Below are 18,529 nucleotides of genomic sequence, written 5' to 3'. Positions count from 1 at the left end.
ACATGCAGAATGGTAATTTCTTGAAAGTTTAGGATCCTGGCTAAGTGGAACTGCTTCTGTTTTACCGTTGTGGTTATTTGAACCACATGATCTGAGGGAAAAAAGTACCTGCTCATAGCATCATTTGTTTTCTTACAAGTTGAAAGAAAATGATATTATTTGGGGAGGATTTTTCTGTCAGTGCTTGAGCTCATCCCTCTCCTTAATACTACTAAATCATACTGCATTGGGGTGAATTTCTCCTTGAACATCTGGCGAAAAGTTTTTTTGCCTGTGAAATGTAGCAGATTGCTATCACTAGCGTGTATTATCAAAACATGTGCTAGGGAGTGGATGGGGCTGGACTCCCACCACAAAAGTCTTCATTTCCCTTCACCATCCTGTGCAAGGAACTAAAGTACTGCAGACAAGGTTTAAATAGTATGACATGAAACAGAAAAACATCTTTATTTCTGTCATTCCATCCTCCCTGCTCCCTTTCCCCTTAGTTCCTTACTGTTAATTTCTACAGTTGATTACCATGCTGTGATATCCTAGGTATTTGGGAATGCCCTAGGTGGTATGGAAAGACACAAAGTGACAAATCTGAGGAAGGATTCTCTGATGGATAAGGCATTAAGAAATCCGGGTTCAATTTCTGGCTCTGCCATAGATTTCCTGTATGATGGCAAGGATGTTAATCAGGACCAGCTTGTGAACATCTAACTCATATTGTTGAATGGTTGCATATATGAGTAGTCCACTGACTTCCCCTTTGGGACAGAATCTGCCACCCGTAGTCACAATGAACAGTACTTTATTTCTCAGATAGTCTAACTAATTTCAGTGGGATTTTTTGCAGAATAAGGTATTATGAATTGTGAATAAGGGTTTCAGAATCTCACCTGGATTCTTAGATGTATGTGTTTGTATGTGTGTCTCAGTTCTTCCTATGTGAAGTAGTGATGATAATATTTACTTACCTCACAAGGGCTGCGTCTACACGTGCCGGCTACTTTGAGGTAGCCGCGCCAACTTTGAAATAGTGCCCGTCACGGCTACACATGGCGGGTGCTATTTCGAAGTTGACATCGACGTAAGGCGGCGCGACGTTGAAGTCGCTATCCCCATGAGGAGATGGGAATAGCGCCCTACTTCGACGTTGAACGTCGAAGTAGGAAATGTGTAGCCGTTGCGCATCCCGCAACATCGAAATAGCGGGGTCTGCCATGGCGGCCATCAGCCGAGGGGTTGAGAGACGCTCTCTCCAGCCCCTGAGCTCAATGGTCACCGTGTGCAGTGGCCCCTTAAAGCTCCCCACCCCCTGCCTTCCTGTGCAGGAAGTTGAGAGAGCGTGCGGGCGGCAGCACAGCCATGCGGCCAGCCTGCACGCTCCTCTGCAGCCACAACAATCCCCCAGCGCTGCGATGGCCTCCCCCCAGCCCCCTAAGCGCCCCCAGGGCACCCCCCCAAGGGGAGCCAGGGCTCCCAGACCAGCAGCCAGGCTGGGAAGCGGCAGCGGGGCCCCTCCTGGACAGAGGCCGAGCTTCGGGACCTGCTGGGGCTCTGGAGTGAGGAGGAGGTGCTCCAGGTAATGGGGAGCAAGAGGCGGAACACGGATGAGTTCGCTCGGCTGGCCGAGGGCCTGGCCGCCCGGGGTCACCCTGCCCGCACTCCTGACCATGTCAGGAGTAAGGTTAAGGAGCTGCGGCAGGGTTACGCCCGGGCCCGGGATTCGGCCGGCTGATCTGGGGCCGCCCCCGTTACTTGCCCCTTTTACAGGGAGCTCAGGTCCATCCTGGGCCCCCGGCACACCTCCTCCCCTCCGGCCACTGTTGATACATCGGACGACGAGCCCCAGCAGACCCCAGAGGCGGAGTCCGCTCCGGAGGTAAGCCCCGCACCCCTGGGGCACCGGAGGAGGAGGAGGGGGAGTCCTCCTCCAGCGACGCAGGGCTCCGGATCGTGCTGCCATCACGGAGCTCCAGCAGGGCGTCCGCCCACCGGGTGTCCCCCGACCATGGGAGTGGACCATCAGGTATGTACCCCCCGGTGCACACCCCCGGGGTTGAGGGGCGGGGGTAATAGATATGACCAGGGCCCTCCCCATGCCCAGATGACCATGGCCCCAAGGACAGCAGTGGCATGTCCCTCAGAAGAGTGCATCAGCCGCTGCCCGCCCAGCACGACAGTGCCATGCCCCACCCCTGGGGATGGGGGGAGCGGAACCTAGGGTCCCCCGGGGGGAGGGGGCGGGACACCCATCATCATCATCAGCAGCATCTCCCGGGGACGGGGATGGGGAACCAGCAGCAGAAGGGTGGGGGGACAAGGGCCATGGCTCGAGGCCCACAACTGGCTGTCTCCACTCTTCTTCCCCCCATGTTCCGCAGCTGTACCATCGGAAGGACCGGAGAGCGCCGGCGGGGTGTCAGTGGTCCCGGAGAGCCCACCAGGGCCATCACTCCAGGCCAGCCCCTCAGCGGAGCACTGACCGGCCCCAGGGCGGGGACAACAGCGGAGCCAGCACCACCCCCGGACGGCGATGGACCCCCAGCTGCTGGCCATCCTTTGTTGGCAGCTGGAGGTCTCCGAGCAGCGTCTGCGGGTGGAGGAGCGGCACCTCCAGGTCCAACAGCGGGCGCTGGCCTGGCGCCAGGAGGCATGGGGGGCCTTTATGTGCACCTTCGAGCACATAGCGGACTACCTGGCCCCCCATGCCACGCCGGCCGCCGCTCTGCCCGCCCTGCCTGCTCCACCTGCTGCTCCACCCGCCGTCGCACCGCCGGCCGCCACCAAGGGCCCATCCGCCGAGGGGGACCTGGGGCCAGCTGACACCCGCCGGCCTTATCTCCCGGTCCGCCCGGCCCGGAGGCGTGGGTCGCAGCTGCCCACCCCCAGCGCTGGACATTAGGGGGTGTGGGGCCCAGGACATGCCCCCCCCCTTTGTATATATCTCCCTCACCTATGTTTTGTAAATAGTTTGTATTAGACCTCTGTTCTGTTATGTTATGATGATACCTGCCCCCCCCATGTAAATAGTTCTCCCCTTCCTTGTCTTCCCCTTTTTTTTCCTTTCATCTTATAATACATATATATATATAATATTTATTTTGGCTGTACATAGTTATAATAGAAGAAGAAGAGTTCAAGATATATATTCTGGTTTGACGAAAAACATGTCTGTTTTTATTTACAAGAAAAGTGTGGCAGGGGGGTGTGCTCTTGGGTGCTTTGTGGTGTGGGCGTAGGGGCAGGGAGTGTTGTGGAGGATGGGGGAGTGCAGTGGGGGGCCTGCCAGCGTTCACCCTGCGGCCTTGATGAACTGGGCCCGCAGGGCCTCCCGGACCCGGGTCCCTTCGAGGTCCACCTGGCGACTGGGGGCAGCAGGTGGCTGCACATTGGCCCTGCCAGCCTCCACAGCCCAGCCCTGAAAGAATGCCTCCCCCTTGCTCTCGACCAGGTTGTGGAGGGCGCTGCACGTGCCCACAATCTGGGGGATGTTGGTGGGGCCCGCATCAAGGCAGGTGAGGAGACACCTCCAGTGCCCTTTGAGGCGGCCAAATGTGCGCTCCACCATCTGGCGCGCATGTTTCAGGCGCATGTTGAAACACTCCTGGCTGGCTGACATGTGGCCCGTGTAAGGGTGCATGAGCCAGGGCCGGAGGGGGTATGCTGCGTCTGCGATGACGCAGAGGGGCATGGTGGTGTCCCCCGCAGGGATCTCCTGCTGGGGGATGTAGGCCCCTGCCGCCAGCCAGCGGCACAGGCCCGAGTTCCGGAATACCCGGGCGTCATGGGTGCTGCCAGGCCAGCCCACACATATGCCCAGGAAGCGGCCCCGGCTGTCCACCAAGGACTGGAGGACTACTGAGTGGTAGCCCTTCCTGTTTAGGTAGCGTCCTCCACTGTGCTCTGGGGCGCGGATGGGGATGTGGGTCCCATCCAGAGCCCCGAAGCAATTGGGGAAGTCCATGGTGGCAAAGCCCACGATGGCGGCATCCAGGTCCCCAAGCCTCACGAGCCTGTGGAGGAGCAGGGCGTTGATGGTGCAGATGACCTGCAGGGGAAGCACATGGGAGAGCACCAGTGAGGGGTGTGCAGGGTGTGTGTGGCCCTCCCCTGCCAGGGCTCCCCTCCCCTCCCCTCCCCTGCCAGGGCTGCCTCCCCCTCCCCTGTGGGTCCTCTTACCTCCATGAGGACAGCCCCAACGGTGGCCTTGCCGACGCCAAACTGCTGGCCCACGGATTGGTAGCTGTCTGGAGTGGCCAGCTTCCAGACAGTGATGCCGACCCATTTCTCCACACTGAGGGCACGCCGCATGGGGTTGTCCTGGTGCCTCAGTGTGGGGATGAGCCACTGGCATAGCCGCAGAAATGTCTGCCGGCTCATGCGAAAGTTCCTGAGCCAGTGGTCATCATCCCACACTCCGAGCACCAGCCGCTCCCACCAGTCGGTGCTCGTGGGGTAGCTCCACAGCCGGCGGCGTGTGGGGGGCGGGGCGGGGTGCTGCAGGGTTGGGGGTTGCTTCCTCCTCCCCTGCGGGCAGCTCCTCCTCTGTGGCTAGGATGTGATCAGCTGCCTCCTACATGGCATTGAGCAGGGCAAGCACTGCTCCTGCAGGGGCGGCTGTGTGGACCTCTGGCGGCTGCTGCTGCTGCTGCTGCTGGGGGTCCATGACTGCGTCGCTCAAGGTGTGCGTGCCTATGGCTCTGCAGACCGCATGCTGTGCAGGCTGAGTGTGTCTGGGAGGGGCCCTTTAAGGGAGCGGCTAGCTGTTGCCCTGGAAGCACTAGTCCGCCCGTTGACCCTGTCTGCAGCTGTTCCTGGCACCCTTATTTCGATGTGTGCTACTTTGGCGTGTAGACGTTCCCTCGCAGTGCCTACTTCGATGTGGTGCTGCCCAACATGTCGACGGCACCAGCCCTGGAGGACGTGTAGACGTTATTCATTGAAATAGCCTATTTCGATGTAGCATACACTTGTAGACGTAGCCAAGGTGTGTGTGTGTGTGAGAGAGAGAGAGAGAGAGAGTGAGTTAATTCATAAATATTGGGAGCAATGGCACCAACATTCTAATGTGCTTGGGTGTGTGTGCTGAAACCCATGGCTCTGCCCCAGGCCCTGCCCCCACTTCATCACTTTCCCCATGCCCAGTACTGCCCTGCCCCACCTCCCCTCTTCCTGCAGTGGTCAAGACACATGGGGAGGGAGAAAGGTGCTGATTAGCAGGGCCACTGGCAGGTGTTGAAAGGGAAAGGGGATATTGGCTGTCTGGGGTGTTCAGGACCCACCATTTTTTTCTCCTGTGCTTGGGTTGCACTGAGATGTGAGGTGCTGGAGTCATACAAGGTAGAAATTCTAAAGCAAAGTCTTTCTTCTTACATTTTTTTCTGTCTGCTACATCTGCCTCAAGAAGTTACCCGTGTGTCTGGAAAAATGCTGCAGTTACCAATGGAAGGCTTTGGGCATGTTAAAATTATTTTTTCTTTTTAACTTGACTAGTTTCCCAAATATTTATGAGCAGCTGAAGTGTTTCTCTTATATTGCAAAGCAGTTAAGATACAAACTGTGAATCATATGTCCTTGGATCTGTTCCAGTCTCTGCCTCCAACTTATTTCTTTACTTTGTCCAAATCATAAGACCAGCCATGTTTGGTCAGAAAAATGGTCCATGTAGCCAGTATCCTATCTTCTGACAATGGTCAGTATCAGATTCATCAGAAGGAATGAATTGAAAACGGCAATTTTCAAGTGATCCATCCCCTCTCATCCAATCTCAGGTTCCAGAAGTCAGAGGTTTAGAGACACAAACAGCATAGGATTCTGTCCCTGGCCATCTTGCCTTATAGTCATTTATGGATCTAGTCTCCATGACCTTATTTAATTCCTTTTCCAACTCAACTTTTGACCTTCACAACATCTTATGGTAATGAGGTCCAGAGAGTGACTATGCATTGTGTGAGGACGTAGTCCCCTTTGTTTGTTTTGCCTGTTAATTAATAGGCTTGCTTCCTGTTTCATGGGATGACTCCTAATTCTTGTATTAAGGGGAAGAGTAACACTTCCAAATGCACTTTCTCCACACCATTCCTGATTTTATAAACCTCTATCATATCCCCCCTCTGAATAGTCCCATTTTTAAAAATCTCTTCTCATATGGAAGCTGGTCCACACCTCTGATAATTTTGCTTTGAACTCTCTGTATTTTTGTCCAATTTTAATGCATCTTTTTTGAGATGGGATAACCAGAACTGTATGTGGTATTCAAAGGTTCTTCTTTGAACGATCCCCGTGGGTGCTCCACATCAAGTGCTGGGCTCATCCTGGTGCTGCAGTATGGAGAATTTTCTAGAGATGTAGTCAGCTGGACTGCATATGCACGGCTGCCGCCTCTTGCTGTTCACACCCTTTTGGTGATGTGCATGGTCAGGCTCCTGCCAGTTTCAGTTCAGCCACCCCCGGGTGCAGAGGGAACATTCTCCTCTTCTCTCCTCGTGGACATCCTTCAGAGTCAGTGTTCTTTTAAAGCCTTGTACATAGTTATCGTTCTCTCTTTAGCTTTTCATAGTTCTTTCCTGTTTGTATTTTTAAAAAAAAGTTAGTAGTAGTAGCTTAGTCAGTGGTCTTTATTTACGATTTCAGTTTCCATTAGTTCATTAAAGCAAGAAGGAAAAAAAGAGAAGAAAAAGGACTCATTTCTTTATTGTTACCATTCAATTATCATTTCAGTTGCCATTATGCCCGGATCACGCAGCTTCAAGAAATGTGAAACCTGCCGTGTGGCAATGCTGGCATCGGATGGGCACACCTCACGCATTCGATGTTCAGATGAAGCCCATGTGCCTCAAAAATGCATACGTTGTTCTTAACTTTCAACAAGAGACAGCCATGATCGGGAGATGATGCTCCGCATGTTATCATTTGACAAAGCCCTCCAGCCTTCGTCCTCTGAGACTGTGGCTTCTACTGAGGCATCCTCATAAAAGAAGGACATTATCAGCTTTGGAGACTTCACCCAAGAAAATCCAGGCATCACCAATTAGATCCTTGTGTGTGGTTATGCAGAGCGGATCAAAAATCTCAGATATGTCCCACAAGAGGGGCTCTGAGTCTGCCGCACCAAAATTGGCACTGACCATAAAGCCCAGAAAGAAATCTACTGCGGCGTGGTCCCCAGAGCCTCATCTTGATAGCCCTGGGGTGGCCAAGACAAACTTGGTATTCTTACCTGTATCGGATGTCAGTAGCAGCTGCTTTATCTCTTTTCTCCTCGCCATGACCTTCTGTCTCAGGGCTTTGGTTGCACTCTCAACCCTGACACATTCAGGCTTGTGTCTCCACATGTGGCTCCTTCATTGTTCCAGGATGCTGAAATCTCAGGCTCTGAAAGGGTCAAGAGGTTTCTCATTTACAGCAGATGGGACTCCATGTGCAAGTTCTTCCTCTACAAGTGGAAGCAGCTCTCTCACTGGTTGGGCACCAACCATCCTATGCCTCCTCATATGTATCCCTTCCTGTTCTCCTGACTATCTGCAACACCTACATAAGTCAGGCCTGGCCCTTAGCACTGTCCGGGTGCATGCAGTGGTATTGGGAGCTTTCCACCAGCCAGCTAATGAGTTGGACAGCTTGCCACCCTCATGGTTGAACCTCCTTATACCGTATTTACCAAGGATAGGGTCACTCTTCACCCTCATTTCACATTCCTTCGTAAGGTTCGTTTTGCATTTCATATGAACAAAGCTATTCACTTACCAGCATTTTTCCCGAAGCTGCACTCTGATCCTATGCATGCAGTGTGACACACCCTGGACATCCATTGAGCATTGGTCTTTTACATCGACCGCACAAAACCTTGGCATAAATCCCCAAGGCTTTTCTTGTCCTTTGCAGAGCAGTCCAAGGGCCTGTCTGTTTTGTCCCAATGGCTGTCAAAGTGGATCTCCACTTGCATTTATGCTTTTTATGCGCTTCACCAATGGCAGTTCCCAGGTGCTGTCGCCACCCATTCAACGTGGGCTGTGTCCTCCACTACCACCTTTCTCAAGAATGTACTCCTTAAGGACATATGCAAGGCAGCGATGTGGTCTTCCAACAACACATTTGCACAACACTATGCTCTCTTGTTTTCCATTGCTTCCTCCATCCAAGTGGGAAACCAGAGCTATAGAAGAATCTCTGAGCAGCAGCTTGAGGACCCAGCAACACCCAAAGTGGAGCACCCCTGGAGGGACACAACTCAAAGAACCATTGTTACTGCACAAGGTGAATAAGTTCTCCTTTCCAATGTGCATTACTTTGGATTTATCCACATTGAATTTCATCTGTCATTTTGTTGCCCGATCACCAATTTTTGAGAGTTCCCTCTCTAACTCTTCACTGTCAGCCTTGGGCTTGACTAACCCGAGTAATTTTGTATTCTCTGCAAACTTTACTGCCTCGCTCTTGACCCCCTTTCCTAGATAATATATGAATATATTGCACAGCACTTATTCCAGTATAGATCCTTGGAGGCCCTTTTAATTACTTCTCTTCATTATGAAAATAGATTGTTTATTCTTACCCTCTCTTTTAACGAGTTACTGATCCATAAGATGATCTTTCCACTTATCCCATGACTGCTTATTTGCTTAAGAATCTTTGGTGAGGGACCTTGTCAGAGGCTTTACAGTTGGCATGGTATACCTCCCCTGCAGCTGTGTGCCTGTATCTCCTGTCCAGGGTGTAACAAGGAGCCTCACTGGAAGACTGGGCTGGAGGTGAGCAGAGGTGGTACGGTCATGGCTGATGAGCTGACAGTGTAAGGCCATATGGTGGTCCCACTTTCTGCTCTTTTCACTGCTGTAGCTCCTGCAGAGCAGAACCCTACACTCTGCCAAGGTGGCTGTACTGCCTCTTCAGCTTTGTCTGCTCCCCCAAGCCCTGTCTTCTGTTGCTGTACAGATTCCTAACATGACTCAAGAGATATAACTGTTTGGCAGGGCTGGAGGCAGTACAGCCAGTCCAGAGGAGCTGCCAGCATGGGCCTTGGTTGTCAGTGTATAAAAAAAATATCTTCTGCTGTCAGTAGGAGCTGGCTAGAAGCATTTCTGCTGGCAGTTCCCAAAGCAGGTGTTACTGTAAACTGATTGTTATTCTAGAGAGCAAGTACTGCCCCCATGGGTATCTTGTTGCTCTCTCCATATTCAAATCAACACACATTCCATCAGGGATTTGCTTCAGTGAAGTTTGCCAGAACAGAAAAGCCGCGTCTACACGTGCACGCTACTTTGAAGTAGCGGCACTAACTTCGAAATAGCGCCCGTCGCGGCTACACGCGTCGGGCGCTATTTCGAAGTTAACTTCGACATTAGGCGGTGAGACATCGAAGTCGCTAACCTCATGAGGGGATCGGAATAGCGCCCTACTTTGACGTTCAACGTCGAAGTAGGGACCGTGTAGACGATCCGCGTCCCGCAACGTTGAAATTGCCGGGTCCTCCATGGCGGCCATCAGCTGGGGGGTTGAGAGACGCTCTCTCCAGCCCCTCAGCTCACTGGTGGCCGCGTGGAGCGGCCCCTTCAAGGTCCCCTCCCCCTCCCTTCCTGTGCAGGAAGCTGAGGGAACGTGCAGGCTGCAGCCTGCACACGCGGCCAGCCTGCACCACCCTCAGCCCCCCACACAGCTGTGATGGCTGGCCGGCAGCCCCCCCAGCACCCCCAGGGGACCCCCCCAAGGGGAGCCAGGGCAGCCAGGCTGGCAAGCGGCAGCGGGGCCCCTCCTGGACAGAGGCCGAGCTGCGGGACCTGCTGGGGCTCTGGAGCGAGGAGGAGGTGCTCCAGGTAATGGGGAGCAAGAGGCGGAACGCGGATGCGTTCGCTCGGCTGGCCGACGGCCTGGCTGCCCGGGGTCACCCTGCCCGCACTCCTGATCATGTGAGGAATAAGGTGAAGGAGCTGCGGCAGAGTTACTCCCAGGCCCGGGATGCGGCCAGCCGATCTGGGGCTGCCCCCGTCACTTGCCCCTTTTACAGGGAGCTCAGGGACATCCTGGGCCCCCGGCACACCTCCTCCCCTCCGGCCACCCTTGACACCTCGGCCGACGAGCCCCAGCAGGCCCTGCAGACGGAGTCCGCCCCGGAAGCAAGCCCCGCACCCTGGGGCCACCCCCGGAGGCCACCGCCGGGACATCGCGGCAGGAGGAGGAGGAGGAGAAGGAGGGGGGCTCCTCCTCTGTAGAATCCGGGCTGCAGATCCTCCTCCTGCCATCACGGAGCAGCAGCAGGGCCTCTGCCCCCCGGGGATCTCCGGACTGTGGGAGCGGACCGACAGGTAGGTCTCCCCCTCTGGTGGACACCCCTGGGCTTGAGGGGCGGGGGTAAGAGATATGTGTCCAGGGCCCCCCACATGCTCACATGGCCATAGCCCCAAGGACACCACGGCCATAGCCCTCACAGCACTGCATCCATCAGCCTCTGCCCCCCCCCACCCCGCATGACAGTGCCATGCCCCATCCCCGGGCCAGGGGGGAGCGGAACCTCGAGGGGCCCCCGGGAGGAGGGGGTGGAACACCCCGCAGCAGCAGCATGTGATGGAGTGGGGGGAGTGCCAAAGGGAGACTCAGGCTACATATGAGCAACAAGAGCCGAATAGCTCCCAGGGGCAAAGGAGGATCCTGGGGCTACAGCTGGCAGGTGACACCTCTGCCCTGAACAAATGGGAGGGAGGAGCCGAGCTGGCTTGGACTTGGAGGGCGAGGGCGGGGCCCACAGGTAGAGGCTAGGGGAAGGGAGAGCTGGAAGGCAGCCAGCCTGAGGAGGGGGAAAGCTGCATCCCAGAGGGGCACCCCTTGGGGTTTTCTCCCCAGGATGGGTTGGAAGGACTGTCTCTTCCGACAGCTGGTGCTGTCACTCCTGGGAGAAACTGGGCATCTGTGGCCTAAGAAACCTCTCCTGCTGTCAGACCCTGCGAGGTGAAGTGAGAGTCGCTCCCACCAGGGGATGGGGTGCAGGGCAGGGGGACCCCTGAACCCCATCCATCACAGCAGCATCTCCCGGGGACGGGGATGGGGAACCTGCAGCACAGGGCTGGGGGGACAAAGGCCACGGCTCGGGGCCCACACTAACGCCTGTCTCCATTCTTCTTCCCCCCCTTCTCTCCTGTGTCCTGCACCTGCACCATCAGAAGGACCGGAAGAGAGCGCCGGCGAGGCGTCAGTCGTCCCGGAGAGCCCTCCGGGACCATCGCTCCAGGCCAGCACCTCGGCCGAGGACCAACCGACCCCACGGCGGGCTAGACGGCAGACCCCGCGCCACCAACCGCCGACGGCGACGGACCCCCAGCTGCTGGCCATCCACCATCAGCAGCTAGAGGTCGCGGAGCAGCACCTCCAGCTGCAGGAGCGGGGGCTGGCCTGGCACCAGGAGGCATGGGGGGCCTACATGGAGACATTTAACCGCTTGGTGGACTACCTGGCCCCCCATGCCGCGCCGGCCGCCACATCGCCCACCCTGCCTGCTCCTGCAGCCCCACCACCAGCTGCTCCGCCCGTCGCCGTCCCGTCCGCCGTCGCCCCGCCACCCACCCGCGAGGGCCGGAGCGCCGAGGGACCCCTGGAGCCACCTGACACTCACCGGCCACCGTACCTTCCGGTCCAGCCCGCTCCCACCCAGCCATGGACCAGGCTGCAACCGCGGTGGGGCTCCCGGCCGCCAATGCCCGGTGCCGGGCTATAGGAGCGAGGGGCCCGGGACGTGGCCCCCCCCCTTGTATATTGTTGGACCCTGTTCTTTTCTGCCCCCGGTTTACCCCGTCCCTCCCATGTAAATAGTTCTCCCCTTTATCCTCCCTGGTTTTCTTTTGATTATTGAGGACTGTTGTTTCTTTGTATTGTTTTATTTTTGTACATATTGCTTTTGTTCAACATGTTTGTACATAGTTTTTGGTTTTTGGTTCAAATATTTATTTACAGTTCCAAAAAAAAGGTTCGGAGAGAAAAAAAAAAGGTTAAGTTCAGCCACAAGTGCATGCTGTCATTTGTCCAGGACAAGTGGGAGGGGGGTGCGGTGGGGTGGTCCATGGTGTAGGCATTGGGGCAGGAGTGTGGTGGAGGAAGGGGCGGGCAGTAGGGGGCCTGGGCAGAGTTCACCCCGTGGCCTGTTCATCAAAGTGGGCCCGCAGGGCCTCCCGGACCCGGGTCCCCTCGGGGTCCACCTGCCGACTGGGGGCAGCAGGTGGCTGGACGTCTGCCCTGCCGGCCTCCGCAGCCCAGCCCTGCAGAAAGGTCTCCCCCTTGCTCTCTACCAAATTGTGCAGGGCGCAGCAGGCACCCACAATCTGGGGGATGTTGTTGGGGCCCGCATCCAGGCGGGTCAGGAGACATCTCCAGTGTCCCTTCAGGCGGCCAAATGAGCGCTCCACCACCTGGCGCGCATGGTTCAGGCGCTGGTTGAAGCGCTCCTGGCTAGTGGAGAGATGGCCTGTGTAGGGGTGCATGAGCCACGGCCGGAGGGGGTAGGCCGCATCTGCGATGACGCAGAAGGGCATGGTGGTGTCCCCCAGAGGGATCTCCCTCTGGGGGATGTAGGTCCCCGCCTCCAGCCGGCGGCACAGGCCCGAGTTCCGGAAAACCCGGGCGTTGTGGGTGCTGCCAGGCCAGCCCACATAAATGTCCTGGAAACGTCCCCGGCTGTCCACCAAGGCCTGGAGGACGACAGAATGGTAGCCCTTTCGATTCAGGTATCGTCCTCCACTGTGATGTGGGGCGCGGATGGGGATGTGAGTCCTATCCAGAGCCCCGAAGCAGTTGGGGAAGCCCAGGGTGGCAAAGGCGGCGATGGTGGCATCTGGGTCCCCTACCCTCACGAGCCTGTGCAGGAGCATGGCGTTGATGGCACGCACAACCTGCAGAGAAAGCACATGGGACAGTACCAATGAGGGGTGAGCAGGGTGTGCGTGGCCCTGCCCTGCCCTGCCCTCCCCTGCTCTGGCCTCCCCTGCCCTGCCCTGCCCTCCCCCCGTGTGTTCGCTTACCTCCATGAAGACAGTCCCGACGGTGGCCTTGCCGACACCAAACTGCTGGCCCACGGATCGGTAGCTGTCTGGAGTGGCCAGCTTCCAGACAGCGATGCCGACCCGTTTCTGCACTGTGAGGGCACGCCGCATGGCGGTGTCCTGGTGCCTGAGTGCGGGGGTGAGCCACTGGCACAGCTCCAGGAATGTCTGCCAGCTCATCCTGAAGTTCCTGAGCCAGCTGGCGTCGTCCCACTCCCCAAGCACCAGCCGCTCCCACCAGTCGGTGCTGGTGGGGTAGCTCCACAGCCGCCGGCGTCTGAGGCGGGGGGCGGGGTGCTGCAGGGGTAGGGTTTGAGTCCTGCTGCCCTGGGGGCATCTCCTCCTCTGGGGCAAGGAGGTACTCAGCTGCCTCCCGCATGGCACGGAGCAGGGCAAGCCCTGCTCCTGCCGGGAGGGCTGGGTGGACCTCTAGCTGCTGCTGCTGCTGCTGCTGCTGCTGGGGGTCCATAACTGCGGCGCCCGGGGTCTGTGTGCCTTTGGCTCCTCAGACCGCGTGCTGTGCAGGCTGAGTGTGTCTGGGAGGGGCCCTTTAAGGGAGCGGCTAGCTGTTGCCCTGGAAGCGCTAGTCTGCCCGGTGACCCTGTCTGCAGCTGTGCCTGGTATCCCTATTTCGATGTGTGCTACTTGGCCGTGTAGACATTCCCTCGCTGCGCCTGTTTCGATGTTGGGATGCGCAACGTCGAAGTTGAACATCGACGTTGCCGGCCCTGGAGGACGTGTAGATGCTATTCATCGAAATAGGCTATTTCGATGTCGGTACTTCGAAATTAGCTACTTCGATGTAGCGTGCACGTGTAGACGTAGCCAAAGATACCTGGAAGTAGTTATCAACAGATGTGCAAAGACGTACGGTACCAGCTACATGTAGCAAGGCAGTTCCCAAGAGTCTTCTGTGACACAAAGGACTGTGGGATATTGTCCTTGAAATGCACTACCATCACATATCGAAAAGGAGCAGTGTTGACATGAGTATATGCCTGTGCACTGTGTACACATATGACCGGCACAAGATAGGTGGCTACTCAGTATAGGTATGGCAATACATGTACTAGCAAGTAACCAGGGAAGCATGGAAGTGTACATGTAACTTAGAATGCAAATTTAGGTCTTCATCATGCAAACATTTATGAATACTAGTAACTCAGTCCCACTAAGTTCAAATATGACTATTTCCTTTCTTAGCAGTTAAATTTTCAGGGTGTATTGTGATTTTACCATAAAATTTACCAGGGAATAAAGCAGGTGTAGCAAAGCTAATGTCCAAATTGGATACTTACAAACTTTAAGAGGATTTAAGTCCAGTACTGCACTTTAAAACCCATGAAGCTCAGGCAGTGTAGACTTCCTTAGTTTTGTCTCTGGCATTTTTTTCCTTTCATTTTGGCTGCTCCTTCAATAAAATACTGATTTTGACAATCTCCCCTTAGTTGCTCCCTTTGTTGCTTTAAAAAAAATCAGAAAAGCCACACAAATTGAACTGTAGATTACCTCCTCATAATTATGTGTCAGAAATAAAACTAGCTTCTTTTACTTTTTTTTAAATGAACAACAACTGTATTACAAACTACTTCTAAGTCTACAAAGCTTTTATTTTGTTCTTACACGTTTTTCTCAGGAAAATATTTGTGTATATATGTTCCATGAAACAAGTTGAATTTTATTTTAAAGGTATGGGCTATCTGTTGAAAATATCATCCAGAGCTGGCTTGACACTTCTGGAATACCAAAGGTAAAACGCAAAATATCTTTTCTCAATAGATTTCAATCAATGACTTTGTTGTTTAGTCACTGTCTCTACTATCACACGTATAAATCTCTTGTTTTGATGAAATCTGCTTTATGCTTTATATGGAATGGAATGGGACTCACCTTTTTATCAATTACAGTTTTTTTTTCCTCCTTGCAATACCAATAAGCTGCCAAAAGGAAAATCTTTGAAATCTTATTATTATTGAACATCCTTAGATCCTTGGAAAGTGTTGTATGAGGTACTGTAGTGAAGTTTGCTACATGTAAGGAGCACTGTTTGTAGATGTTAACTTGTGAATTACTGTAACAGCCACAATGAGAGTAGTAACTTTAATAAATATTACAGTATTCATACTTTGTTTAATTTGCAATATTCATGAAATATCACAAATCTTCCAAAATGCCACCTCTGCTTGAGTTAAGACAGACCATCACTTTCTGTTGGAAGGTTGACTATTGTAAGTTCTCTAAAATTCACACGCTCATTCAGCTTGAATTTGCTGTGCCTCTCGAGGGAGATTAGTTGTGTTAATAGTTCAAGTGTGTGGTAATTTGAGACAGGGCCTCCTGAGTGCTTTCCTTGAAAAAAAAATATAAAACTACTTCGTTATTCTAAGATTTTTGTGAACATGTCAGGCTCAAACTATGACTCTTATTCTTCCAAACTGACCTCATTTGCTTTGGATTTATCTCCACTAGTTCATAGTACCCACTGTCCCCCTGGAGAAGCAATACTGAAAAAGGTTTTAATGGTAAAGTTCATAACTCCAGGTCAGCACATGCCAAACTGAAGTGCCTGCTGTGATGGGGATCTGTAGACTGCAGCATGGGACTGTGGGACCAGTGTGCCTCCTGAACTCCCTCCAGCCTGGGCTGTCTCTCACCATGCTTTGCTACCAGAAGCAATGGGGTTGGGGAACCTTTTTCAGGTTGGGGGCCACTGACCTATAGACAAATCAGTCAGGGGCCACCCAAGTGAGAAGCAAAAACAAAACCAACCAACCAACCACATACCCTCACTGATGTGGTCCCTGACTGAAAAATAGGGAAAAAAAAAAAGAGACACTCCCTTCATTGCCCTAGGGGGGCCAGGGCTAGTACATGTTGTGTGTCCCTCTAGGCTGAGGGGCTGTTGTGCTAGGGGAATGATGGGTTCAGTGTGGGAGGGGACTGCCAGGAACTGAGAATGTTGGGTCTTGGTGAGATGGAGGGTGCAGAAGTGAGCTGAGGGTGGGTGATCTGGACAGGAGTGGGGTACAGGAGGGCGTTGGGGGCCCTGATGAGGTGGGGGTGTAGGAGAGGTGTGGAGATCCAGGTGGGAAGGGATGCAACAGCGGGTTGTAGAGTGTGGGGTCTGGGTAGGAGGAAGGGTGCAGATGGGTTTGGGGTGTAGGGTCTGGAAAGGAGGGGGCAGGGTAGGAGTGAGGAGTCTGGGAGAGAGGAAGCAGGACCAGTGTGTGATGGGAAATAAGGCTGGAAGAGAGGATGCAGGAAGGAGGTGGGAACGGTGGTATGGGAGGGAGGGGGCAGGAGCTGGGGGTGAGGAGTCAGGCTGGGAGGGTGGGACATATATGGCTCTGTGCCCCATCTCCCTGCACCCAGGCACTGCCTTCTTCTGCTCTGATTGGCTGGAATTCTGGCCAGGCATAGCAGCAGGATGAAGTCTGCAGGCAGCGGTGATGTTGCCATTCCCCTCCCCCTTCTCCTCTCCTTCCCCTGGCTGGGGTAACAGAAGCAAGTGGTGGCAGCACCACTCGGAGCCACTTCCTGCCCCATCCCTGGCCTTAGGCAGAGCTTGTGGGATGGATCTGGCACTGGCTTGCCTGATCCAGCCTACAAAGCTCAGGTCTCCCCACCTCATCGCAGGCTGGATGCTGGGGAAGAGAGCCCCAAGCATTGGGATATGGATCCAGGCAAGATGCAGTCTGGATCTGGACCACATGCTGGGCGGATTCCCCACCCCTGTCCTACAGCCACTCATGAATCACAGAGAGGCACCAACTAGATACCTCCTCAGCTTCCAGCACTGTATCTCAGGAATATGTTGTCTAATTTATTAATTGGTTCACTACTTCATTAATGGAAAGTGGACATACATGAGTCTGTGCAAACGTGAGCAAGCACCCTTACCACACATTTCAGGCAAACTCCTTGGTAAACAGTAAAACAAACTTATTGACTACGAAAGTTAGATTTAAGTGATTATGGCCATGTCTACACTAGCCCCAAACTTTGAAATGGCCACGCAAATGGTCATTTCGAAGTTTACTAATGAAGCGCTGAAATGCATATTCAGCGCTTCATTAGCATGCGGGCGGCCGTGGCACTTCAAAATTGACGCGTCTCGCCGCCGCGCAGCTCGTCCTGACGGGGCTCCTTTTTGAAAGGACCCCACCTATTTCGAAGTCCCCTTATTCCCATGAGCAGATGGGAATAAGGGGACTTCGAAGTAGGCGGGGTCCTTTCGAAAAGGAACCCCATCGGGACGAGCCGCGCGGCGGCGAGACGCATCAATTGCATGAGCAGATGGGAATAAGGGGACTTCGAAGTAGGCGGGGTCCTTTCAAAAAGGAGCCCTGTTGGGACGAGCCACGCGGCGGCGAGGCGCGTCAATTTCGAAGTGCCGCAGCCGCCTGCATGCTAATGAAGCGCTGAATATGTATTTCAGCGCTTCATTAGTAAACTTCGAAATGGCCATTTGCGTGGCCATTTCGAAGTTTGGGGCTAGTGTAGATGTAGCCTATAAGTGATATGCAGTAAGTCAGAGTTAGTTAAAAAATAAAATCAAATGAAATATATAAACCTGCAGACTGAACCCTCAACCCTATTAGATTAGGCAACAAGTAGGCTAAACTGGGTTTTTTTTAATCCCACTGGACATTGTATTCCTTAATATACAGGTTTGTACTTCAAACTTGAGCCAGCCTCCTCTGCTGGAATCTTCAGTGTTCTTCTTGGTGTCCTTGTTGTTTTCATCAGAGTTGAGGGCAGGAGAAAAGAACCAATCTTTCACATTTCTATCAAGTTCAGCTGGGTTTCCTTTATGTCTCATTTGCAATGAGAAACAACAAAAAATGCAACATCAAGAGAATGCATAAAACATTTGTGAATATCCTGCAATAAATATGTATTGCATTACAAATCATTCTGCGCACTGTTCTTAAATTAGGGATGTAGTGAGCAGGAGTGGCCGGTCACTGAACCAGAAGGAGAAGAACCCCTTCTTGACCCTTGGTGGACGGAACTTGGCTCTGCTCCTTCACCTGACCGGAAGGAAAGGGTTGGGGCTACAAGTATAAAAACTGCAGCCCAGTACTCAGTAGAGGCCCAGCTGCTGGAGGAGCCAGATGCAGGTCCTGAGCTCTCAGGCTGGGAGGAGGATCGCTCACTTCAGGAGGCCAAGGACTGGCCCAGACCACCTGGACCCCTGCCAGAGGACCCAGAGGAGGAACTTACCTGCCCCGCCCCCCTCTGGACCCAAGGAGCTCGACCAAAACTTGACCAGGTGTGAGGAGAGGGGGAGATCAGGAAGTGGCCCAGGGATAGCACGAGTCAGCATGATGAGGTGTGTATCCCTGCTGACCCTTGCAGCAGACTGTTGCCGCTAACAGGGCCCTGGGCCAGGGTGGAGTGGAGTGGATGGGCCTGGATATCCCCCTGCCACCTCAAACCTGTGGGTGGCAGTCTCCCACCTCTCACCAGTCTAGGGAGTGCCTAGTGCTTCCTGCTTTGGAAGGGCCTGGGCT

At 54.0% G+C, this 18,529-nt stretch overlaps 1 protein-coding gene and 1 long non-coding RNA gene across 10 annotated transcripts in view; one reads left to right on the top strand and one right to left on the bottom strand.

The window, feature by feature from the left end:
• The window catches only part of AOPEP (aminopeptidase O (putative)), a 436,790-nt gene that overhangs the window by 243,333 nt on the left and 174,928 nt on the right, over nucleotides 1-18,529 (top strand). For all 9 annotated transcript variants that reach the window (XM_074995130.1, XM_074995128.1, XM_074995129.1 and 6 more), the window contains one exon: nucleotides 14,703-14,763. In XM_074995130.1, the coding sequence (XP_074851231.1) occupies nucleotides 14,703-14,763 (61 nt within the window). The remainder of the gene's footprint in view (nucleotides 1-14,702; nucleotides 14,764-18,529) is intronic.
• LOC142013571 (uncharacterized) lies at nucleotides 6,414-8,221 on the bottom strand. The gene is made up of 3 exons (XR_012645712.1): nucleotides 7,738-8,221; nucleotides 7,211-7,365; nucleotides 6,414-6,557 (listed from the first exon to the last, which is right to left on the bottom strand). It is a non-coding gene; the product is annotated as an uncharacterized LOC142013571 (long non-coding RNA).

Source organism: Carettochelys insculpta, chromosome 5, assembly GCF_033958435.1.
Source record: "Carettochelys insculpta isolate YL-2023 chromosome 5, ASM3395843v1, whole genome shotgun sequence".
NCBI lineage: Eukaryota > Metazoa > Chordata > Testudines > Carettochelyidae > Carettochelys > Carettochelys insculpta.
This window is presented reverse-complemented; position numbering and strand designations above follow the sequence as displayed.